The sequence below is a fragment of the Bos indicus x Bos taurus genome, chromosome 26 (assembly GCF_003369695.1).
Source record: "Bos indicus x Bos taurus breed Angus x Brahman F1 hybrid chromosome 26, Bos_hybrid_MaternalHap_v2.0, whole genome shotgun sequence".
NCBI lineage: Eukaryota > Metazoa > Chordata > Mammalia > Artiodactyla > Bovidae > Bos > Bos indicus x Bos taurus.
In genome coordinates, this window is record NC_040101.1 from 1,877,215 (window position 1) to 1,903,530 (window position 26,316).

General features: G+C 52.5%; 1 protein-coding gene across 1 annotated transcript in view; it reads left to right on the forward strand.

The window, feature by feature from the left end:
• The window catches only part of TCERG1L (transcription elongation regulator 1 like), a 201,097-nt gene that overhangs the window by 164,384 nt on the left and 10,397 nt on the right, over positions 1-26,316 (forward strand). Inside the window, exons 9-10 of the mRNA XM_027529121.1 lie at positions 12,993-13,128; positions 25,817-25,906. Coding sequence (XP_027384922.1) covers positions 12,993-13,128; positions 25,817-25,906 — 226 coding nt within the window. The remainder of the gene's footprint in view (positions 1-12,992; positions 13,129-25,816; positions 25,907-26,316) is intronic.

Consider the following 26,316-nt stretch of genomic DNA (forward strand, 5'->3'; position numbering starts at 1 on the left):
GGGATCTTCCCGGACCAGGCGTTGAACCCGAGGCTTCTGCACCTGCATGAGGGATCTTCCCGGACCAGGCGTTGAACCGAGGCTTCTGCACCTGCATGAGGGATCTTCCCGGACCAGGCGTTGAACCGAGGCTTCTGCACCTGCATGAGGGATCTTCCCGGACCAGGCGTTGAACCGAGGCTTCTGCACCTGCATGAGGGATCTTCCCGGACCAGGCGTTGAACCGAGGCTTCTGCACCTGCATGAGGGATCTTCCCGGACCAGGCGTTGACCCGAGGCTTCTGCACCTGCATGAGGGATCTTCCCGGACCAGGCGTTGAACCCGAGGCTTCTGCACCTGCATGAGGGATCTTCCCGGACCAGGCGTTGAACCGAGGCTTCTGCACCTGCATGAGGGATCTTCCCGGACCAGGCGTTGAACCGAGGCTTCTGCACCTGCATGAGGGATCTTCCCGGACCAGGCGTTGAACCCGAGGCTTCTGCACCTGCATGAGGGATCTTCCCGGACCAGGCGTTGAACCGAGGCTTCTGCACCTGCATGAGGGATCTTCCCGGACCAGGCGTTGAACCGAGGCTTCTGCACCTGCATGAGGGATCTTCCCGGACCAGGCGTTGACCCGAGGCTTCTGCACCTGCATGAGGGATCTTCCCGGACCAGGCGTTGACCCGAGGCTTCCGCACTGGCAGACAAATGCTTAACCTCTGGGCCACCAGGGAATCCCAGAACATTGTTTATTGCGGTGAACTTTGAGGACACCCAGTTGATGGCCTTGGAGGTAAGAAGTTGACCTTGTAGAGTAAAACCTTGACATCAAACAGGCGCTTCCATGGGATCATCTACAGCTGTATCTGGAGACTGAAGAGGGTGAAATTAGCAAGAAGTTCTCCTGGGGGCATTTTTCTGTTTTCCCCAAATACACCCTCCATTATGCTCCTCTTCACAAACCAAGATGGCCAAGGCACACTCAAAGCATGTCCCCTGGACTGAGCTGCAATTCTGCATCCTACTCTGGGTCAGAGAGCCTCTGTCTAGGTTGAAAGAAGCAACACCATCACCCAAAAGACAGGACAAGACAAAATAATTTAGTGTCCGGAGGTTTCGCAGCCACTACCCCTGAGTCTGTCCCCAAATCAAGCCCACACCTAGAGAGAGTCAACTGCGTGAGAGAAAAGGAAACACTCTTTTTATACTCCGACAAAGTATATGTTTATGCTGCCTGCACCCCACCCCAGTGCAAGGGCTATGGTCAGCGAGTGTGGGCAGCGAGGAGGGGTCAATGTGCTGAACCCTGTCTTCATACGAACCACGAGTTGAGCCCTTTCACTTCTACATACATGAGTTTCCAGAATCCCCCAAAAATTAGCTACTGAGAACGTGCGAGCATGGCTTCTCTGCATGCTATGAGGTAGTGCCAGAAAACACGTGACTCCAAATTAAGATTGCTGTAAAACTATATCTTTAAAACACCCAAGAAAACAAGAGAATGAGCTGCACTCCAATGCGAGTGTGGAGTCTGGTTTTCTTCAGAATCAGATTGATGGGACACTGTGCATCTCTTTGTGGCCTCAAACTTGCATGGACAATGACTTAATATCCACTTTCCTATGCTGACCTACCTGTAATGCAGGAGACTCAGCTTCGATCCCTGGATCTGGAAGATCCCCTGGAGAAGGGCAGAGCTACCCACTCCAGTATTCTTGCCTGAAGAATCCCAAGGACAGAGGAGGCTGGCGGGCTACAGTCCATGGGGTCACAAAGAGTCAGACACAACCGTGCACACAAGCATCTCGAGCTCCTACCTTGTACACAGGTCATGAGTCTAGTCAACCAGTTGTTTCTCTCGAGAGCCCTGCAGTTTTGTGAATAGCCTGCACCCTGAGTCTTCGGGGCCTCCTACCTGGGCCGACGGACACTCCATGGATGCCTGGCTACGAGAAGATTGTGTGCACGTAGGTCACTTGCCATGAGATTTTAGTTTGTCCTTTCAGATCGAAGCATCAATATTCCCTGGCATTTATTTCCTCCCCGAAAAAAGATTATGAAACTTGTGGCTTTCTGAGAGGGAGACCAGACGTCAGCATAAATCCTGAGACCCACACATCACCTCCTGGCTCACTACAGCAGGTGTCGTTTCTTGGAGTTTGAGTGACTGGATCACTGCTCCCAGTTTCTGTGAAGCTTTCACCCTCATGGAGGTAACGCTGAAATCTGGCCACCAGGAGACCACTGCACTCTGGAATCAGTTCTAATAGAGCTCTTGACCTTGGGGCTTCTTCACTGGTCCTTTATCAGATCTCAGCCTGCCTCTCACCGCCTTTGACCCTGGCGTTCAGTAAGCACTTGGCCTTCAGCGGTTATCGTGAATCCCCCTGTAGCAGACACGACGAGAGTGGCGGGACGTTCCCGGGGCCCTTGCTTTCTGGCAGCAGACGCGTGGCTCTGAGATGAAGGCAGGTCTGTCTGCCCTTGCAGGACCGGGATGGGGGGTGTCTGCTGCAGAATCTTCTTCTTTGGGGGCTCCATTCAGCAGTCAAGAGCACACCCAAATGCTCCTGGAGTAGTAAGTGTGCAGTCACCTAGGAGAGTCTCTCCTCTCATCTCCCATGAGGAAGAATGTATTTCCGCTCTTTATGGTAATTCATGGTTTGAAAAAAAAGAAACTGAAGTCGCTCAGTCGTGTCCAACTCTTTGCAACCCCATGTTCTGTAGCCCACCAGGCTCCTCCGTCATTGGGATTTTCCAGGCAAGAATACAGAAGTGGGTTGTCATTTCCTTCTCCAGGAGATCTTCCTGACCCAGGGATTGAACCCGGGTCTCCTGCATTGCAGGCACACACTTTACCGTCTGAGCCACCAGGGAAGTCCCTTAAACTATAAATTCATAATTCAGTTCTGTTCAAGTCTGTGATGCCTCCTGCTGGAACGTGCGCTCAGCTTCACGAGGCAGGTAGAGGAGGTGGCCTTTGCTGCTGCAAAGGGAAGGAGGGCGGGTGTCTGGCTGGAGCACAATGGGAGATGTACTCTCAGCGCCGGGAGGGGCTGGAGAGACCCAGGAGCTAAGGGGAAAGGCAGCCCGCACAGCCAACAGGCCCGGCCGCCACGATTCCTACTAAAGCAAACATCCTCAGATGATGGGCGGGGCCAGTCCGTGGCTCTGAGTCCATCCAGCTCTTAGACACTCGCGGGGAAAGGCCCAGCACAGAGCAAATGGCCCCAAACGCCCAATGAGGAAGTTTGTTTGCCCATTTTTAACCTTTTACTATGGAAAAGTTCTATGTGACAATGGAACAGGCTATTTAACCCTCCCAGATACACATTTCCCAGTTTCAACAACTATCTCAAGGCCAGTATTGATCACTTTTAGTTCTCATTACCCCTCAACTCGGAATAGTTTGAAGCAAACCCCAGCTATTGTAAATATATCAGGACACACGACGAAACTATAAAGACATTTTAACAGCAATCATAGTCACACCTAAAAAATAAACAACACATATTAACAAACAGCTTACTGTTATCAAAGAGCTTCTCAGACATTGCTCAGATTTCCTTGACTGTTTTATTTTAAAACTTTATTTCTCAAGTCAAGTCAAGATTGTTTGTACACAGCTCTCCGTGACTCTCTCCTAAATTTATTTTAATCTGTAGGTTTTTTCCCTTTTGCTCCAGCTTTTTTTTTTTCATTTGTTTTTAAAGACATCAGAATTTCTTCTTAACTGTGGAATCTCCCACAGTCTGGACCTTGGCTTGTGGATATCACTGGATCTCCAAGGTGTGCTGTAACTGGTTCTTCTGACCTGGTAGGTTCTGCAACTCTCTAGCAGATCTGGAGGCTGTATGAGTTTGAGTTTGATAAGTATTTGGGCAAGAATCCTTCACGGTTGTATTGAGTTCCTTCTGTCAAGAGGCATCTGATGTCTGATCCTCTGTCTTCTGTGATGTGAGCAGGTGACTTGCCCTCATCCTTTCTTTCTAAAAGGACTTTTTCATGCTAATGTTTCAATTATATTATCTCATTTGCATTTAGTACCTTGACAACTTTTATAAAGCAAAACATACCTTCATAAATCATTTGGTTCCCTGGGGGTGTACTTCAAACAGAATACCCAAAGTAAATTATTGATTCCTTCCCTTTAATTTTTGGAGAACAAAATGGCAGCCCACTGCAGTATTCTTGCCTGGAGAATTCCATGGACAGAAGACCCTGACGGGCTACAGTCCATGGGGTCGCAAAGAGTCAGACACGACTGAGCGACTCTCACTCATCACTCACTCCCTGTAATACTGATTCTCAAAATACTGTGTCGTTTCTCTAGCACCATTCTCCAGCAATGACAGATTCATTATCAATTCCTAGATCTACACATAGTTGGTACGTTTCAATCCGTCTTCGTTTTTAATTTTAGCCTTTAAGAGACAAAGTGTGTCTCTGTCTTGGTGATTCTTGGGTAGTTATCAGGTAGGATGTGCACTTTTTCAAAATGTAGGCGTGCATCTTTTCTATGTAAAGATATTTTCCTTGAACTATTTTTTAATGTTTGTTCTATTTCATTGCTTTGAGTTTCCATATTGGTGACGCCAAGTACACTGCTTGGCCCCCAAAGTGTTTCTTCCCCTTTTATTTCCAATTTCTTGGATCTCTGGGATGTCTTTCCTATCTTTCTTTGGTCCAATGTCCCGTTTCCCACTGAATTTGTCTGTTCTGATACGTGCTGCTATTTCATAGCATCCACCATCTTCTTTGAAAACTTTAGCTCCTGTTCAAAGAATCAGGTAAAGTTTCATCGGACCGTGGGGCTGTCTTCCCGCTTCTTCTGCCTGTGTGCTCGTCTAGGCTGTGTTCTCCTCCTGTTCTCTCGCTGACCTGATGTGGGGCCAGATGGTGACCGTTGCTGCAGCTCCAGGTGGACTGGAGTGACCTGATGTGGGGCCAGACGGTGACCGTTGCTGCAGCTCCAGGTGGACTGGAGTGACCTGATGTGGGGCCAGATGGTGACCATCGCTGCAGCTCCAGGTGGACTGGAGTGACCTGATGTGGGGCCAGACGGTGACCGTTGCTGCAGCTCCAGGTGGACTGGAGTGGCCTGATGTGGGGCCAGACGGTGACCGTTGCTGCAGCTCCAGGTGGACTGGAGTGGCCTGATGTGGGGCCAGATGGTGACCGTCGCTGCAGCTCCAGGTGGACTGGAGTGGCTGCAGGAGGACGGAGACCCAGGACGGCCTTGCTGGCTCTGGGCCCTGGCGCCTGCTCTCGTGCCACCGCGCGGTGTGACTGTGCCCTCTGCTTCCTCACGTTCCCCGGACCGCCTCTCCCCTTTCCTTGGTATCTTATCTAAGGAGTGTTAAGATTATGCTCGCGTCTGTTTCTCTGAGTTCATCCCTGGTTTTATCCTGCAAGGGGCACCCTGCTCACTGACCCCCGTGGGTCACCTTGGCCCCTTCGCAGTCAGTAGCCGAGAGGTGCCTCCAGCTTCAGTGTCCCCGCTCTCAGAGGCCACAGCCAGCGGCTGCTCCTCTGTCCAGGGCATCACAGGCTCCTGGGGTCAGGGCCCTGGGATGGGCCTCTGGCTCCTCTCAGCTTCTCTGGGCGGCTGCAAACGACCTGAGGGTCCTTGGTGCCCTGCTCACAGTGTAAGTTCTGGGGACCCCTCGCCCCATAATTTGTGAGGACACTGCAGGCTTCTTGTTCTAACAGCTCTGCCTACTTCTGTGTGAGGACTCAGATAGGTTAAAAAGCATCCTTCGCTGCATTTCATGTCAGGAGGTCTGTTTGGTCTTGAGCCTCAGGACAGGGAGCCCTAAGCATCGTGTGTTATATGACAGATGCGATCAGGTCGTCACGTGTCCTCCAGGGCCCCCGAAGGTGACTCTGGCTGCAGCCAGCGGGGGCGGGAGGGTGGTCTGGGTTTCGCTGTTGTTGGCACAGAAGTGACGCAGCAGCCTCTGTGAGATGCACCCCAAGCCCTCAGGCTGAGGGCCCCCCGGCCGCTTCTCAGGGCTGAGAGCGTGGTGACCTCACGGATGCGGCTAGAAATGGCCTATCAAAGGCACCGTGGGGCGGACGCTGGTGGGCCTGGCAGTGTCTCCTGTCACCTGTTGGGGGACATCGCTGGTGCGCTGAGGCTGCCAGTGCGAGTCCCCAGACGAGGGAGGCGGCCGCACAGGGTCCGGGACCCGCCTGAGGACCTTTAATCTCCAGGGAGTCCTCTCAGCTTTAGCTGACGAGCCCTTAAGATGACCATGTAGCACCCGCAGAGTCGGGCTGGGGGCAGATGTGGGGTCGGGCCTTCTCCAGCAGCACGGTCGCCTGTCTCTGGACCTGGGGAGCCTGCTCTTGGTGCTCACAGGGGCTCCTCCACACCCCAGAGGGGCCAGCTTCTGGCACGGAGATACGCCTTCCCAGGCGGCCTCCCCAGGAAGGAACGCTGGCCTCCGAGACCAAGCATGCCTGCAGCTGGCACCCCTCCATCCCTCCCAAGGCCCACGCTGACCAGGCTTCAGGGAGGCGGGGGTCATGGGGGGTCTGCTCACTTCCTCATCCCCTCCCTCCACCCGCGTGACTCCTGGTTCACAGCGCTCTGAGCATGTGGACAGAAAGGCTGGGTGAGTGTGGTCACCCCCGTGGAAGGGCTGCTTGTCCTCCAGAGAGCAGAGAGGAGCTCCGTAACCCCCAGAGCCCCTCCCGGGCAGGTGTCACAGCATCGAGGGTTGGGGGTGGGGCCAGGGCAGGACGAGCAGGGCTGAGGGGAGCAGGGCAGGGGTGGGCATGAGGGGGTTAGCCAGGCAGTCAGCGGTCAGCAGTCAGACAGAGCAGAGGGCAGTGAACTCTGGCTGGAGGAGTACCTGAGGTCTGAAACAGCCCAGGCCACAGCCTGGAGGCCTCAGCCTTCTCCTCCAGGGGGTTCTGTGTCCCTGCCCATGTCAGGGCCTCGTCTCTGCCCATCCTGGAACCTCGTCCCTGCCCATCTTAGAGCCCCATCCCTGCCATCTTAGAGGCCCATCTCTGCTCATCTTATAGCCCCATCCCTGCCATCTTAGAGCCCCATCTCTGCTCATCTTATAGCCCCATCTCTGCCCATCTTAGAGCCCCATCTCTGCCCATCTTAGAGCCCCATCCCTGCCATCTTAGAGCCCCATCTCTGCTCATCTTATAGCCCCATCTCTGCTCATCTTATAGCCCCATCCCTGCCCATCTTAGAGCCCCATCTCTGCCCATCTTAGAGCCCCATCTCTGCCCGTGTCATGGCCCCATCTCTCCCGTGTCAGAGCCCTGTCCCTGCACACTGTGGAGCAGGGCTGCTCTATTGGGCTGGGGACAGCACTTCCTGCTCAGCTCCCATGGCTCCCTGATTGGGGTGAGAGCCCGGATGTACCCTGGGCCATGACTCCATCCTGGGGGGGCATCCTTCTCAATGCCAGCGTTGGCTTTGAGTCTGGACCTCCACGTAGGTGGGCAGTGCCAGCTGAGCTGGTGCCCTGCACCCCAGCCCAGCCGGGGGCCTGGAGACCACCTGACTGATGGCCCAGTCTTCTGACAGCAGCCAAAGGCACCCTCCTACGCTACAACAGCGAGGCTAAAAACTAGAGAACACAGATCTTTCCAAGTTGGCCTCATCCGAAGACCATTTGTTACAAGCCACATGACAGAGTGTCTGAGGCCCCACAAGGCAGAGATTCACAGAAACTTTGATTCCTGCAGAATTTTATATCATGTCTCACACCGGAGTTACAGCCTGGCAGCATTTTGATGATAAATTCCTAGCCCTCTTTGCCAGAGGAAAGAACAGATTCTCCCATCGATTAAATTAAATAAAAGATGAGATGTCATCCGGCTGAACAGAAGGCTGGAACCCAGCCTGGGGAAGGGTTGGTGGGGATCGTCAGAAGCGCCAGAGACAATGAAGGAGAAGTATCACCATGACTGTCATCACCGTGATTGTCACTGTCGTGTCACTGCCATCCTCACCATCACCACCACCACCACCACCACCATCAACACCAACATAACTACCATCACCATCACATCACCATCAACGTCACCATCATCAACATCAGCACCATCATCACCGTCACCACCATCGTCACCACCATCTTCGTCACCATCACCACCATCAGCTGCATCACCATCACCACCACCACCACCACCACCATCAACACCATCATAACCACCACCAGCAGCATCACCATCATCATGAAGACCATCACCATCGGCATCAACACCATCATCACCATCACAACATCACACCATCACCATCACGTCACCATCAACGTCACCATCACAACATCACCACCGTCGTCACCACCATCAGCTTCGTCACCATCACCACCATCAGCTTCGTCACCATCACCATCACTGTTTTCAGACCTGTCATTGTGCTGAGGAACTTACATGCCTCATTTAAGTTCTCCCAGCTGTAAAATGAGCCTCAAAGGGTTGTGAGAAGGACTAAATGAGGTGCAAGTAAAGTGGGAGGAGAGGGTTTGACCGTGTTTTCAGCAAGTATCAGGCGTCCTCTGATGGGGCTGCAGGGTCTCTGGGCCGCGCTGTGCTCCTTATCTCTGTCCTTCGCCTCAGGCGGCATCTGGCATCTGGTGCCCCACCTGGAATAATGAATAATCATAAAAAGCACGCCAAGGAAATAGGCATTCAGGAGTTGTTTTATGTCCAGGAATCATTTAGGAAGATGCAAGCCTATGGATCTCAGCTCCTCGGGATCTTGAGGATAAATAACCACATGTCCAAGTTCCATGCCCTGGCAGGGAACTCATGTCAGCTGCCAGGGACCTGGACCCCACCCTGGTGGACCCGCTGGCTGGGCACGAGGAGGGGCAGAGGAGCGAGTCAGGGTTTTGGGCAGCAGGAGCCGCAGGACACGCCACCCTTAACCCTTTGGGTCTCGGAGCAACAAGCCCCAGATGATGGCTGTGGCAGGAGTAGACACAGTTCCTGCCAGCCAGGGCTTTCCAGACCTCTTGGTGGGCACGGTGGCCATCCTGCCCCTGCTCATCAGCAGCAGGAAAGGGAGGTTGTCACCTGCAGGGAGAGGCTGGTGGGACCCGCCAGAAGCATCTGCTTTTGGCATTTCCTGCTGTACATTTTTATGAACAAATTGGACAGAGGTGCAGGAGGCCGGCTTATCACATCTATGGGGACTGCAAAATTGGGAGACAGAGCTAATAAACTGATGGCAGAATCAAGATGTTTAAATATTTCAACAGGACTGAAAAACAGGCTCACGTCAGCATCACAGATGGAGGCGTGTCGGGATCTTCCTGTTCAAACTGTTTTTCCAAAGACGTGGTCCAGCGTGTTCCCCTCACCTGCCCCATGCGGCAGGCGTGCATGCTGAGTCGGTGGGAGGGGCCTTAGATCTGGAGAAGCGCACCCTCCACTGTCGGCTGCTGCGAAGATCGCCGCCTTCTGAGTCAACCTCTCCCGCCCTCTCTCCGCCCCTCCTCCCTTCTTTTCTTCCTTCTCTCTCTCCTCACCTCCCCTCATAGACTGGGCAGTGAAAACAAAATCAAAAACAAAAAACACTTTCCTTTGAACTGTAACAGGCAGCTGGTCTGTGGCCATAATTTCTTCGCCAAGGTGACCATTCCAACCCCAGAATGGCCATGCTGAACCATGCAGGAGGCAGAAAAGGCGAGTCTGTGGGTCCAAGAACTGGCCTCCAGGCAGGGACAGAAGTACCAAGGCCAGTGGCCCGAGTACCTCCACACCAGATAAACACAGGGAAGTCCGTCGTCTGCCAAAGAACTGCTGCCTCTGGAATCCTGCTGTACTGCGTCTGGTCTCGAGCATCCACCGGAAGCCTGTGCTGTCCTGGGCTCACGGGCAGGGTCAGAAAGCCCTGACACACGTCTCATGAGCGGTTCAGCTGCTGGAGCTCAGAGGCGGTTCTGGGGGAGGGGCAGAATGGGAGCAGGAAGGGGCAGAGCTCAGGGCGGGGCTTGGCCCCCTGTCTCCCAAGGGGGTGCAGGAGGCAGGGGACATGCCCCTCCCCTCGCAGCGAGGAGACCCCGGCCCTGCAGTGGTCCCCACCCGCACAGCCACCCCAGGGCCCGGGTACCCAGCCGGGCCCCTGGGGGCAACGCCTCTCACCCTCCGTATGATGTTGACTTTACTCTATTTTTCAGTATTAGGATTTACTTTTAGTACCAAGCTTTTCAGACTTAGGATGTAAAAAATATTTTTAGCAAAGTTTGCTTTGCTTTTGATTGACTCTAATTGAACCGATTGCTTTGCGGTCTGGAAGGCGTCCAGTGGTTCTGAACAAAACACTTCGTGGAAAAAGCTGTAATCCGCAATCATCACATGTTCCTATTAGTCTTGTTTCGAGTTAAAACAATGCAAGACTTGTTTCCACACTTCTATTTTTAACTAATGAAAATTTATTACAAAGAAATCCTAATTATACCGTTTGGAGTGTGATACAATGGCAAATCCACTGGCAATTTTCTTTTTTCAAAATTCCACATAATGGCATAAGAAGCGAAGAATGTAAGTTCTGAAATTGTTGGTTTATAAATAAGATTCCCTAATGGTCTGAGCAAGCAGGTTGTTTTTCTTTGCACATTCTGTGTGAGGTTGGATTAATCCACATTATAACCCTGATGCGTGGCAACCCTTGTTAGATGTAGCACATGCTACATATATTCCACGCCCCTAGCAAGTCCCAAACTGCTAACCTGCGTGTCTTCACGGCACCCTGGTCAGAGCTGGAGAAGCTGCAGCCTTGGTGGGTGTCAGGAGGTGAGACTGCCCTGGCTGGGTAGTTAAATGACTGTATGACTTAATGGAGCTTCCCAGGTGGCACCAGTGGGAAAGAACCCACCTGCCAATGCAGGCGACGTAAGAGACTCGAGTTTGATTCCTGGGTTGGGAAGATCCCCTGAAGGAGGCATGGTCACCCACTTCAGTATTCTTGCCTGGAGAACCCCACAGACAGAGGAGCCTGCTGGGCTGTGGTCCATAGGGTCACAAAGAGTTGGGCATGACTGAAGCAACTTAGCACGCAGCACCCGTGACCTGGATGGTTGTCTCCTCCTCCCAAATGCGGGGATAGAGACATGCCCAGAGCCTCCTGTGCATTGCCCTGGCCTCTGTTCCTATGTGCTGGGAGCACCTTCCGAGTGGTGACAACCACAAATGTCTGCAGACGCTGCCACAGGCCCCCCAGCAGCAGACCACCTGGGGACCCCTGATCGTGACCTACATCAGGAAACCCGGACGTGCATGGTGTGCGTGCCTCTCTCCCCGCAATTCCTGGGGTGCAGCAGGCTTTTGAAATGCACGTGCCCCGCTGTTCTGGACCTGTGAGCACCCAGGATGCGAGGAAGTCATGGTGCTTCCCAGCGCACTTCCTTTAGGACTTCCGGGAAAGGTGGCCTCTGATCAGAGTTGCACTGGCCTGTTGACATCACTGTCTGCAATCCTGGTCCTGGAGGGTGGGGGAGTTGTTGTTCAGTCACTAGGTCGTCCAACTCTGTGTGACCCCGTGGACTGCAGCACACAGGCTTCCCTGTCCTTCACCATCTCCTGGAGCTTGCTCAAACTCATCCATTGAGTCGGTGATGCCATCCAACCATCTCATCCTCTGTCACCCCCTTCTCCCGCTTTTGATCTTTCCCAGCATCTGAGTTTTTTCTAATGAGGCAGCTCTCTGCATCAGGTGGCCAAAGTATTGGAGTTTCAGATTCAGCATCAGTCCTTCGGATGAATATTCAGGACTGATCTCCTTTAGGATGGACTGGTTGGATCTCCTTGCAGTCCAAGAGGCTCTCAAGAGTCTCCTCCAACACCACAGTTCAAAAGCATCAATTCTTTGGTGCTCAGCCTTCTTTATGGTCCACCTCTCACACCCATACATGACCACTAGAAAAATCATATCTTTGACTATGCAGACCTTTGTCAATAATGTGATGTCTCTGCTCTTTAATATGTTTTCTAGGTTGTCATAGATTATCTTGCAAGGAGCGTCTTTTAATTTTGTGGCTGTACCCACAGAGGGGTCTGGGTGTCAGAGCCAGGATGCCTTTTGGGCAGCAGGGGTCCAGTCGGCACCTTAGGAGATGGGAAGAGGTTGCTTGAGGATGAGGTGCTGGGCGGACCACTCCCAGGCAGGGCCGTGTCAGGGAGCAGGAGGGAAGGAGGTGGGAGTAACAGTGTGTGTTTGGTCAGATGCTTTCTTCCAGCAGCGAGCATCAAGGTGTGGTAGAGGGAGGTTTCCAGGTGCTTCCAGTACGAGGAGTAGAAGCACGAGGACCCCCGTCAGATGGGCAGTCAGACAAATGATGCGAGCTACCGGGTCGCTGATTCACAAAAGGGGGCTCTCTCTCCTTCCTCTGGGCCGCCCTGCCTGGCCCCTGGCCGTGCCCACGCTGGGTCCTGCTTCCTCCCTGTGGCCACCCCTGGGCTCACGGTCACCTAGCTCTCCCTGTCCTTTGCAGAGTCCCCAGGGTGTGGTCCTGTCTCACTGCCATCACTAAATCCTCCCTTTTGGGCTAAACCCCCAGACAGTGCTTTCTGCCCTCTGGGTGTAGATAGAATAATTTCCCCATGACTGTCTTCCATGCCTTTGTTCAAAGTCAAGTCATCTCTAAAAGCCAAAGTGGAACCAGGTTCAAGATGCAGTGACTGGTCCAAGTGACAGATTGGCTCCGTCGCTCAGGTGGCAGTGGCGGCTGGCGGGGAAGCCTCGGGGCCGCTCGGCCTCCTTCCCAGGCCGTTCTGAGCGCTCTCAACCCTCAGGCCCCACCGAGGTCTCCCTCCGGCCGTGCTGTCCTGTCGGGGCTTTGGTCTCCACTTTCTGCCCCAAACGCAGCAAAGCAGTTTGTATCCCAAGAGCCAAGTCTCATCTGAGCTGTGCTTTGCAAAGTGTTCAAAGACTCTGCTCCTTCCAGGGGCCTGGAGGGCTTTGAAAGGTCACAGTGAGAATCAGGTGGGTCTCCAAAGTCTCAGTTGACTCTCTGTATCTTGTGCCCTGAAGGACGGAAGGCCACGTGAGTCCCAGTGCCGAGGAGGCGGAGAGACAGGACGTGGGCGCCAAGACACCCCTGCCCCAGATCCTTCTGCCGCTGGAGGAGCGAGTGACCCACTTCCGAGACATGCTTCTGGAGAGAGGGGTAAGGGGGCCCCTCCGTGGCTGCCTCGGCGGGGCTGGGGGGCTAACTGGCCATCGCCCCCCTAGGACCACGTCCCCTTCCTCACTGAGCTGTAGATAGGCTGCGTGCAGGACATTCAGGGGCCAAAAGACACGCAAAGGGACCAGTCCTAGGAGGGGGCGAGGCTTTGGGGGGTGCGATGCGTCACAGGGCGGTTCTTGCCACCTGTCCACGGATGCAGCTGAGAGGTGAGCAGATGCGGGTCTCCCGGAGGGGACGCAGGTTGCAGCGCTGGTTGGTGTCAATGGCCTTCCTGCAGGAGCCCAGCCAGCTTCTGACGTCCAGCCCTCCACGAGACACACCCTTGCGGTGACCTCACTCAGGGAGGGGCTCGCACCCCTCTGGGTCAGCCCAGTGGGTTTCGTGCAGGTGGGATGTCTTCATGGTTGTTGACTTCTGACTCACCTTTGAATTGAAGGGGGACATGCATTTTATAATTGAATCTCCTTCCAATGACTTTTATTTCCTGGTTTGGCTTTTGGGTATAAAATGAGCCTGATACAGTAGTTCAGCCCAGTTGGGTTTCTTCGTAGGATGAGCCCGAACGCAGAAGGCAGTGATGGGAGCTGGTGTGTAATGATAATTATTATGAACACTGTAAGTGGCCTTGGCAATGCAAAAGCAAATTCCCTCTGCAGGCAGCACCCAGGGCAGGCTGCCTCCTGGGAGGCCCCTCCCAGAGCAGGTGCAGCCGAGAACCGAGGGGAGGGTGGTCTGTGGAGACCCTGACTCCCCTGGGGAGAGTCTTGAGCAGGGCTGGCACCTGGGCAGGCGGGGCCCACAGGCTCCCCGGAGCTGAGCCGGTGTGAGCTCTTGAAGAACTAGGAGAAGGAGATTATCTCAGCCGCCCTCCGAGGGGCCCCTCGTCTCCTCTGCACCATGAATTTTAATGTGTGCATCGCTTTATCTGTCTGGAGACACACTCAAAAGTAAAATACAGCCCTTGGCGCGAGGACCTGGAGGAGAAGCAGGCTTGTGATCTGAGTGGCAATGCCGTGTGTTTAGTGTGAAGTCATGAGGACGCCTACGGGCACATGAACTCACACGCACAGGACCCGTTCCCGATGTGGACGGAGGGCAGCCTCTTAAAAAACATGATTTTAAGAGTTATACTTACTAGGTTAAAATGCTGGTTTTTTTAATTTAATTTTTTTTATTTTTTAAACTTTACATAATTGTATTAGTTTTGCCAAATATAGAATCCCTTCCCATGCAACTTTCTTCTTTCTTTCAAGATGTAGAGGTGATTTCATCACAAAATCCTGTAGGATGGGATGGCCTTGGAAGCAGCTGATGCTCTTGTGAGGGATGTATCTTTGTGTGTGTGTGTGTGTGTGCTGTGTGTAGAGGTGTGTGTGTAGAGGTGCGTGTGTGTGTGCTGTGAGTGTACACACGTGTGTGTATATCTCTCTGTGTGTTCTGTGAGTGTATATATGTGTGCTATGAGTATATACATGTGTGTGTGCTGTGAGTGTATACACGTGTCTATCTGTGTGTCGTGAGCATATGTGTATGTCTCTCTTGTGAGTTCTGTGAGTGTATATATGTGTGTGTATATGTGCTCTGAGTGTATACACGTGTGTGTCTGTGGGTGTTTGTGTGTGTGTGCTGTGAATGTATACATGTGTGTGTCTGTGTGCCATGAGTGTGTGTGTCCCTCTGTGTGTTCTGTGAGTGTATATGTGTGTGTGTCTGTGTCTGTGTGTGCTGTGTGTACACGTGTGTGTCTGTGTGCCGTGAGTGTATATGCATGTCTCTCTGTGTGTTCTGTGAGTGTACATGTGTGTGTCTCTGTGTGTGTGTGCTGTGAGTGTACACATATGTGTGTCTGTGTGTATCTCTCTGTGTGTTCTGTGAGTGTATATATGTGTGCTATGAATATATACACGTGTGTGTGCTGTGAGTGTATACATGTGTCTATCTGTGTGTCGTGAGTGTATATGCATGTCTCTCTTGTGTGTTCTGTGAGTGTATATATGTGTGTGTCTGTGTGCCATGAGTGTATATGTGCATCTCTCTGTGTGTTATGTGAGTGTATACTTGTGTGTGTGTGCTATGAGTGTATACACGTGTGTGTCTGTGGGTGTTTTTGTGTGTGTACTGTGAGTGTATACATGTGTGTGTCTGTGTGCCATGAGTGTATATGTGCATCTCTCTGTGTGTTATGTGAGTGTATACTTGTGTGTGTGTGCTATGAGTGTATACACATGTGTGTCTGTGTGCCATGAGTGTATAGGTGTGTCTTTCTGTGTGTTCTGTGAGTGTACGTGCATGTGTCTCTCTGTGTGTGTCCTGTGTGTACACGTGTGTGTCTGTGTGCCATGAGTGTATAGGTGTGTCCTTCTGTGTGTTTTGTGAGTGTACATGCGTGTGTCTCTGTGTGTGTGTGCTGTGTGTACACGTGTGTGTCTGTGTGCCATGAGTGTATATGTGCATCTCTGTGTGTGTTCTGTGAGTGTATATGTGTGTGTGTGTGTGCTGTGAGTGTGTACACGTGTGTGTCTGTGTGCCGTGAGTGTATATGTGTGTCTCTCTGTTTGTTCTGTGAGTGTATACACATGTGTGTCTCTCTCTGTGTTCTGTGAGTGTGTATACGTGTGTCTGTGTGTGTGTGTGCTGTGAGTGTGTACACGTGTGTGTCTGTGTGTGGTGTGTACTCCCTACCGGGCCCACCACAGACCCCACGTGGCTGATGGGCAGGGCTCCCCCGAGCCCTTCTCTCACTCCCTGCTTGGCCCTCACTGCCTTATTCTCAGCCTCCCCACGTCAACAGCAAAGACGTGACCTCTCCCCCTGGCTAAAGAGAGGAGGCCAGGAACACAGGCCAGAGTGCCCAGCTCTGGCCGCCCCGGCCCGCTGCTCCTATGCTGGAGAAGTGGGTCCGCCATCAAGTCCCAGGTGCTCCAGGAGGATGGAGCTGGCTGGGTTTAGACGCCGTCACTGCCACCTGAAGAGGCTGCTTGCTGCGCAGCCATCGGGCCAGCCTCAGGGTCCTGGAAGCTTGTGCCCAGTGTCACCGCCGGCCTGGGCCCTGAGCTGTCTCACTCGCCCTGCCCTCCTTGCACCTTGGCATGAGGTCTCTTTCCAGGGAGGCCCTCCGAGCCCGGCCTCCCCACTCCCTGGCTGACACGTGTGCCTCACGGCCGCTCGGTGTGCCTTCCTCGTTGCCGAGTCGTGGTGCTGGGTCCTGGAGGCAGGGGATGCTCTGATGCCCCACTGGGCTCCTCCAGCCCGGATCCAGGCACTGGCTCCCAGGGCCTCTCAGGGACCTCCCGGGATTCCCTTCATGTCCAAGCCCTGGTCCTGCTGCGTGTGCCCTGGGCCGTCCCTGCGCTGATCAGAGAGTAGGCCCATGGAGCCTGGAGGAGGGGTGTATCTCCTGGAGCAGCTGTTCTTCCTGTTTCCTTCTCCTCCACTCATATGGCCCCAAAGCATTTGCAGGATAAGACATCACTCATGATAAAGCAGGCTTCTCTCCCCACAAAGTCGCCAAGAAGAGGATTCTTCTCTGCAGACCACAAGGGTGGAAGCGCCTGAGTGTTGCCACCATGCCTCTTCTGTTGGCAAGGATAGTGCAGAAATAGTCACAATTCCGAGGTCTGAATGAACCCAGCCAGTCTGCCCCAGTGGAATTAACTGAGAATTCCCAGAGAAGGGACGGCACCGTGAGCATTTGAGAAGCATATGCAGCCTTCATCTCATCAATGCCTAGGTTTCCACCTCTTTATTTTGGAAACCACCCATGCCCAACTTACTCGCACAGCGTGATATTAAGCCACTTGGAGGGTGAGGACTGCTGGAGACCCCACCCCGCCCTCCCAAGGACACTGAGTCTACGTGGCCTCTGATGCACCCCAGAGCCCTCAGCTGAGCGATTTTACTAAGGGTGTGTTCAGTGCATTCTTGTCTCATTGAGCTGATTCCATCCAGCCTTGGTTCTTAGCTATATTCACGTATGAGAATCAGCAAAAACAGTGTGGAAACGGGAGCCCCAGTACTCTGGGTTTTCCCAGGAGACAGAGACGGGGGTGAAGCTGAGACCCTCATCTTACAAGGATTTCAGAAGAAGCCCACATACCCCTCATGAATAGAGAAGACCAATCTGAATGTACTGCTGATGTCATAAAGCAATGCCCGCATTTATGACTCTTGACTTTATAAAGTATGTCGGCAGATTTTATGAGTTACCCATGCTCAAGAGGCTTTGATGGCTAAGCCCATCAGATTTCTAGTTGCTTAAAAATGAGGCTGAAAAAGGTCACCTTTTTCATAGACTGAGTGATTAATAAGAATTTTTATTGCATTTGTTCAATGCTTCAGCTCAGAGATTCATGTGCTTATAGAAAGAGGGAGCTAGGTATGTGGATTTCCAGCAGTTTAAAAAGGGCATGGTTTAGGGTGTGCTGTGGGGATTTTGGCTTGGGGAAAGGCCTTCGGTTTTGTGGTTTTGTAATATGTAGGTGGAAGGTTTTGTTTTTGTCTGCTTTCACTAGTATAAACCACAATAGAGCTCTCTTTAAACTTCAGTCTATAAAGGGCAGGATTAATTGAGTAGCAGCTGATTAATTTAACCCTGTCTATTTAGATAAATGCATTAGAGACATTTTATCGAGGGTCTCTTCCTTCTGCAAAATAGCCCTTGGGAAGTGGCTTTCCCAGAGGCCGGGAAAGAAAGACTGTTCCATAACCTTGAATTTGCATTCAGACACTGTCGGGCCCCTCTGCAGGGGAACCCTGGTCAGCTTTGCAGCTGCGGCAGCCTTGGGGAGACTGACTGGCACAGTGGCCAGCCCTGCAGCTGAGCCCCCTGGACTTTGCATCTGAGTCTGTGTTGGAAAGAGGAATTCACAATCCACACACCCGCCCTGGCTGAGCCACAGGGCTCTCTCTCTGCGCTGAGTTGTTGGTGCAAAGGCAGCCCAGATGAGGAGAGGCTCTTCCCCTGGTGCCCTCCTGCCAGCGCGGTGGCCGTGCCTTCTCCCTTCTCCCAGGTGGGGGACAGGAGCACCTCCCCGTGGCTGGCGTCTAGTGCCCCTCTGCCCAGATGCGTAGGTGGTGTTGCCTGAAGCTGGAGTGGCCGCTGGGCCAGGACTCGGGGAAGGGCTCGGTCCCCCTCATGTGCAGGTATACATCCGGGTTGAGATGGCACTGGAGGCAAAGCGCCTGAGTCGTGGCTCTGGAGTCCTGGAGACTGGCAGGAGCTTCCCCATGAGACGGATCCTTGCTCCTTAGGAAGCTTACCCGTTTCGTGTTCCTATGGCAACTCTTCAAAGTCTCACCAGGCACATGCCACTAATAAAATAAGATTGTGCCATCGAAGGAGTGCACGTTCTTTATAGGAAAGATGCAAAATTCAAAGAACAGAAATGAAAATCACCTGAAGTCCTAAGACACAGTTATTGCCATCAATGCATCCCTTTCCTTCTAGTCTTTTTATCCTAGAAACAGATTTTAAGGCAATAGCAAAATCAAACATTCGTATTATGTAGTACAATACATATCATACGGTATAGTCATATAGTATAACCGGGACTGAACCGTGGTTAGACGTGGCTGAACCAACGTTTTATTTATTTGTCTATTAACTCGGCTGTGCTGGGCCTTCACTGCCTGCAGGCTTTCTCTAGCCGCGGTGCGAGGCTGCTTATCGCGGCCCCTCTCGTTGCAGAGCACAGGCTCTGGGGTGCCGGGGGCCTCAGTGCTTGCGGTTTGAGGGCTCTAGAGCCCAGGCTGAGCAGCTGCGGCACCGTGGGGCTTCGCTGCTCCTCGGCACGCGCCGTCTTCCCTGACCAGGGATCAAACCCGTGTCCCCTGCATTGGCAGGCAGATTCTTCACCACTGGACCGCCAGGGAAGTCCCATTTGTTTTTAAAAGATAGGTAATTTGATAAGGTTCAACCTAATTTATACATTTGTATACTATTTTCTCCTTTGAAGCAGTTTTAAAATATTATTATAAACCTTTGGAAACATTTTTGATGAGGATATAATTGTCAGTTCATTGTCCATTCAAAGCGCCCTCATTTTCATTCATTTAGTCTCTGCCCAATTTTGCTAGTTTAAATAGTATTCCGATGACCATACTGATGCATGAATGTTGGTTTATGTGTGTGGGGGGTTGCTTCCTGCGTGCCGTCAACATCTGACCTGTGTTATCAAATTGTTTTGGAAAAAGTTGTTTTCACACAGTGTATTCTCCCAGCAGTGTTTGAAAGTTCCTGAAAATTTGTTTTCTCAGCACGTTCCACCACCACTGAATAGTAAGAAGTATAGATATTTACTACTTATTATTTTTTGAATCTCATGGTTCCTTCCCTTTGATTTGTGTTTTCTCTCAGCTTTTGTGCTGTGGTTCTTTCCTGAAGTAACTGCCACAGCTTTTGGTGATTCCACTCCGCAGATATTACTGTGGTCACCTCTCTGTTAGTGATTAGACACCGTCTAACAAGAAGATGACCCGAGGGGCGGGGCACATGGACCACCCACTCTAAGCTTAAGATGGGAGTATAACTAGCCGTAGTGTGAAAACCAAGTTAGGTGAGATATTGTGGAATAACAGTGCAACATTTTATTTACTGATCAAAATACACACACACACATACACACATAATACAGAAAGTGGTAGAACACTCTGAGCACTGGGAGATGGGGTGAGTCAGTCAGTTCAGTCACTCAGTCGTGTCCGACTCTTTGCGACCCCATGAATCACAGCACACCATCTTCCGAAGTTCACTCAGACTCACGTCCATTGAGTCAGTGATGCCATCCAGCCATCTCATCCTCTGTCGTCCCCTTCTCCTCCTGCCCCCAATCCCTCCCAGCATCAGAGTCTTTTCCAATGAGTCAACTCTTCGCATGAGGTGGCCAAAGTACTGGAGTTTCAGCTTCAGCATCAGTCCCTCCACTGAACACCCAGGACTGGATCTCCTTGCAGTCCAAGGGACTCTCAAGAGTCTTCTCCAACACCACAGTTCAAAAGCATCAAGTCTTCAGCGCTCAGCCTTCTTCACAGTCCAACTCTCACATCCATACATGACCATAGGAAAAACCATAGCCTTGACTAGACGGACCTTTGTTGGCAAAGTAATGTCTCTGCTTTTGAATATGCTGTCTAGTTTGGAGATGGGGTAGAAGTCAACAAGTCCCAGAGTCTGGGGGCGGGCACCAACCCCTCTGAAATTTCGGGATTCACCTGGGGGTCACCTGGCTCACGAGACCTCTCCACAGGCCGACCATTCCCTCTAAATTTAAGGTTGGAGCATCGCCAGGGGCAACACTGCACCAGGGAGGGGTGGGTCAGGAGGAAACCCCCCGCTTCCTGCCCCGTGATTGGATGAATCACAGGCGGGCCCCGGCAGGTCCTATGTGCTCCTCCAGGGTTCCCCTGAGGGGTGGCTCCTGGGGGACCTGCTCTCTCCTGCATCACCCTCAGCCCGTCTCCTTCCCCGCGTCGGTGGCCTGTATGCCTGGAATTACCTCCCAAACGTCAAGACGACCCTGCGTCTGGGCAGGCTGAGCTCAGAGCATGGCCTGCTTGCTGCATCCTGTGGTCTGCCCGCCTGGAGCTGCCTTGAATTGTCAGGAACTCCAGAGCCAGAAATAGAAGACACAGCTGTGCGTTCCAGGAAATTGGATAAAGAGGGTAATGGTGTGAGTGCTAATTGCAAGGAACACGCCGTCTGTCATCCGCAGAGCCGCAGGCAGCAAGGAGGACGGAGCAGAGGCCCAGAGGAAGGGAGGGCGGGCGGACAGGGCGCGTGTGCACACCCGACCTTCAGGGTCAGGGCTGGGTGGGGGTGCTGAGGGCAGCCCTGCAGGGAGGGGAGGCGTGGAGTGCGCTGCTGACAGAGGTGGTGGTCTTGGGACCAGGCTGGGGGCTGGAGGTGGAGAGCCAGGAGGGCACCCCTGCCAGGCAGGCAGGCGGTGGCCCCCGACCCCCGGTAGGGGTGGACCCCGTTCCACGATGTGGAGCCGCCGTCTTAGCCTGGGGACTGCTCCCCCGCCAGGGTCCACGCGGCGGCTCCTTCCCTGTGCCTGTTCTGAACGACAAGCTCTGGTGTCGGCCCTTGTAGAAATGGCAGGGAGCGCAGTTCAGACACTAAGGATGAGTCGGGGCGGGGGAGAGTCTGCTGGCAGGATGCTGGGAGGAAGGAAGGGCCTGGCCACCAGCCCAGCCCAGGGGACTGCTGCCCGAGCTCTCCTGGTTCCCAAACGATGGCGATACTCCAGGATGTGCTCCAGGGGGAGGTCAAATAAAGACGTGTGTGAGCGCTAGCCAGAGCCCTAACCTGGCGGTGTGGGCCATGTCCACACGCACTTGCACCAGCACGGAGCACCAACCTTCGCCCGTGGCAGGGTGTCACCCGGCGTCAGCACCCTGAGGTGTTCAGATGCTTCTGGGAGTATGTTGCCGACTGTCAGGAGATGATGTGAACATCACAGAACACAGCCCAGGAGGGGAGACGGAACCACCCCAGACCCAGCCAGGCTGCAGGGAAGGACTGACTTCCACAGGAGAGGGTCTAAAATGGGCTGAAGAATCCCACTATCCAGGACCAAAACACATGTGAAATGCCATAGTATCAAAGGGAGGTCTGTTAGGCAGATGAGGGATGAAGACCAAGGTGGAGAATGAAGGCCACGTTGGAGGCAAGAGGGTGCATTCGTCTCAGGGACCTGCTGCGTGGGCACATCCCGACAGTGGTCCCAGGACTCCCACCCCAGGACACCCATCCCAAATGACCCCGTCCCTTGAGGGGGCTGGCCTGGGAATAGGATGGAGGCGTTCCCCTGTGATGCTGTGATAGTATGTTACGTAAAGATGAGGCCTCATATATAGAGATTCTCCCACCGGTTTCCAGTAAGGTGCCCTGTTGCAGAAGGGGCCACGACAGGGAATTTGGGGACTCCTGGGAGCGGAGAATGGCTCCCCACTGGCCTGCAGCAAGAAAGGGGAGGCCTTGGCCCTGTCCCACAGAATAAGTGTACCAGGACATGCCTGCAGAGATGCAGGCCTGGGGAGGGTGGTCTTCCATTAGGAGTGAGTCTCATGGTTGAGGCAGCAACAGTCATCAGGGTCCTTTGGGAAGAGTGGGTCTGGTGGACAAGGCTGTGCCCCACTGCAGGCACTGCCATACCCCGTTTCACACTTGACTGTCCAGCCTGCCCATCGGCTCCAGCCTCGGTCACGGGCCCCGTGCCCGGGCTGCCCTCCTCAGCACTGCACCCTCCTCCGCACGTCAGAGCATGCGCTGGCATGGCTGTCAGTTTACGTGACGACGTCTGTCTTCTCATCACAAATTAGTCTTTGTGGAAATGACTCTTCTTCCTTGCATGTTGTTCAGTTGCTCAGGCATGTCTAAGTCGTGTCCGACTCTGACCCCATGGACTGCGGCATGCCAGGCCTCCCTGTCCCTCACCATCTCCCAGAGTTTGCCCAAGTTCGTGTCCTTTGAGTCGGTGACGCCATCCAACCGTCTCATCCACTATTGCCCCCTTCTCCTTCCGCCCTCAATCTTTCCCAGCATCAGGGGCTTTTCCAAGGAGTTGACTCTTCACATCAGGTGACCAAAGCATTGGAGCTTCAGCTTCAGCATCAGTCCTTCCAATGAATAATCAGGGTTGATTTCCTTTAGGAATGACTGGTTTGATCTCCTTGCCTTGTATATAGATTGTAATTTCCTAATTTCCTTTGGAGCCAAGGATGATCTCTCTCTCTCTCTCTCTCTCTCTTTATATATATATATATATATATATATATATATATATGTATATATATATATGTATATATTTTTTTAAGTTTAGTTTGTTATATATATAGAACTCCAAAAATTCTCATCACACTCGTGGAGTCAGTTATGTGATACCAGTTCTTAATAATCACCTGCCTTTTGTACAGAGCTGGAACCTTGAAGGGGTTTTCAGGGCTCTGTGTGATGGACTGACCCCATCTGACTGGGCTGAATTGAAGGTGACCATCCCTTCTCTCATGTCCACCTTAATGCTCACACGGTCCAGCATCAGCTCCAGCCAAACAGAGGGACCATTCTGCCCTGATGTTCTTCTGGAGTCCCCCCCACCCCCTCACCCAGCCATGACATGTCAATACTTCACCATGTTCTTAATCAATTGAGAAAGATCCCTGGGTGGAGCTTGGTTCACCCTGCCCAAAAAAGAGCTCATGAGTTTTAAAAAGAATTTTGATTTTTATTATTGAATACAGAAACTGTAAATTTAGAAAATCTTTACAATGTTCCAAGCAAGTGAAAGTTGCTCAGCCATGTCTGACTCTTTGTGACCCCATGGACTATACAGTCCATGGACTTCTCCAGACCAGAATACTGGAGTGGGTAGCCTTTCCCTTCTCCAGGGCATTTTCCCAACCCAGGGATGGAATTCAGATCTCCTGCATTGCAGGAGGATTCTTTACCAGCTGAGCCACAAGGGAAGCCCGTTCCAAGCAAAGCCCATGTCTATCGAAATAGTATCTCTACCAGCCATACTGTAACCTGCTCAGAAGTAGGAGCGGGTGGGCCCTGTTTGTGAAACCTGCCCATCAGCTTCTCCTCTCCACTGCGCTGAGTCCATCCCTGGCCCGGGCCCCTGGGCGCACATCGAATCTGGCTTTTCCCATTACTCTCAGAACAAACCCCTGGTTCCTGAGGAGGCCGGCGAGTGTCCCCACATCCACTCAGGCCGTCTCTCCCACTTCTTCCCAGCTCTGCACAGCCTCCCACATCCCCCTGAGACCCCCACATTCCCGCAGTCCCCGAAGCCTGGCCTCCGCACCACGAACAGCCCCTGCTGCACACCCTCCCAGGCCCCTCCATGGGCCAGGTCCTGACACCACCTGCCCTGGAGACAGCTCCCCCCAGGCCGATAGGGGCCCTTCTCTGTGCCCTTGGCTCCTGGGCACATCTCTTTGTACCCAGAAGGACACTCATGCCCCCAGGAGATCCTGAATTCACTTTCTGTCTCATCCCCCGCCAACCTCTCAAGGTCAGTGGCCTTGATTTATTTTCTCTGAACCCATAGCGCCCAGCAAGGGGCCTAAGACATAGCCAATATTTAGTCAATGTTTTTAAGTGAATAAATTATTTTTGGATGACTTAAAAGTTTTACTGCCTCATCAGCTGAGAATCTGGAAGTCACAACCTCTCAGCAGCAATGAGCTGCTCCCCTGGATCTCAAGTCCCAACACCTTCTCCGATAAGAGGGACCAGGGCTTCTCAGAGAATGCTGATTCTAGGGCCAACACAGGAGAGATAGGAGATCATCCTGGAGCATCTTCCAGGGCCCAGAAAACGGAACAGTGGGGATACGCTCCCAGGGCACGGGAGGCCAACAACAGCCAACCTGCAGCAATCTGAGCACAAACCAGCAGTCAGATTAGATTCCAACCCCAAGCGTGAAGTACATATCCATGAGTTTAAACTGACACAAACAGATGGCTGAACTAAGAAGTGAATGTGGGAGAATGGATAAATCCCCACCCAGAAGGATTCCAAGGCACTTGTACAGATTCTTCCGTATCAGGAGGTGGGTCAGGCCCCTCAAGTGGCATCATCGACTCAATGGACACGAGTTGGAGCAGCTCTGGGAGATAAGGAAGGACAGGGAAACCTGGAGTGTTGCAGTCCATGGGGCCACAGAGTCAGACGCGACCGAGCGACAGCGGGACAGGCACACAGAGACCGCCTCCAAAGGGGACAACATGACTCAGGGAAAAAGAGATGCAGAGAAGAGAGACCCCGGCCAGGCGGCCAACGTCAGCACCAGCTGTGGTGCATCACGTCGGCAGTATGGACCTTGACAGGAAGCGCACGTTACTCTGGGGTCTTCCTCCCCAAACCCACAGTGGAACTGTGAGGAAAGCTGGGACAAAACCCAGCAGAGGGGCATCTCATGGAACACCTGACTGGCTGCCCTCAGAGCTGTCAAGGTCATCCAGACCAAGGAGAGTGAGAAGCTGTGTCACCCCTGAGAGCCCGAGGAGATGTGAGAGTCCGTGTGGTGTGTGCCCTGGGGGGATCCCAGGACAGAAAAATAATTAGGCAAAGACTAAAGAAACTGAGTAAGGCGCAGACTCCTGTTAACAGTCGTGCTGCGATGTCAGCGAGATAGTAAGCCGGGGGTGGGCTGGAGGCTGACTTCATCGTGTTCTCGCAAGTTCTGTGTAAATCTAAGCTGCTATAAGATAAGGCAGTTTGGTTAAAAAGCTACCTACCTGAAAAAGGTTTAAATGTTGATTAAAAATCAATTAAAATTATGCCAAATTCTGACTAATTACAAGACGCTGCCCTCCGTTAAGGCCTGTGGCATCCTGAAAATTCTTACAAGTATAATTTCTCTTCTCAAGATGTGACATTTGAGAATGTCTCAGACTCACAGATACAATCAGGGCTTTAGATCAGGGCACTTGGTCCTGGAAGATATCCAGGGAAGACATAGTGTCATGAGTCTAGAAATTAAATTTTCTTATGCTCGAAAAATTGATTTTCTTAAAAGTTTGACAAGTCAAACACTTTTAAACGCCGCTGCGTCCCCAAACCCGTGGTTCCTCAGGGCTGTTTCTCACCATCGACCAGTTCGTTGTGACTCAGGCTCAGCATTAGATGTTAAAAGCAACTCTATTGAATATCTTTCTTCAGGTGTCAGCGTTTTCTACCTGGGAGAAAGAATTACACAAAATTGTGTTTGATCCACGCTATCTCCTGCTGAACTCGGAGGAGCGGAAACAGGTAAGGTGGTGGGAGGCACGCTGACAGACTCGAGAGATGAGGCTTTGAACTGATGCTCCGTCCAGAGGTTTCTGTGGACAAGCGGGTGCCTGGTGTCCTCGCTGTGTCTGTGGGGAAGCTGTGAGGTTGAGTGATAGCCTGTGAGCTGTGAAGGGAAAGTGCCCTGGGTGCAGAGGGGGCTTACCCTTGTTCCTGCTCTTGGCGAAATGTCTGGTCATGACCCCCAGAGACAATACTCATATTCGAAGGTAAAAACTCAGTTTGGGGGCGTGTTAACCATATCCTAGATGACTGTATTAAAAAACGTAAGATCCAGTGTAAGAACAGTGACATAGGAGAGATCCAGGGAACACAGGAACAGAAGTAAAGGATGGACGCTTCTAGAAAACAGATCCCCAGAAATGCAAGAA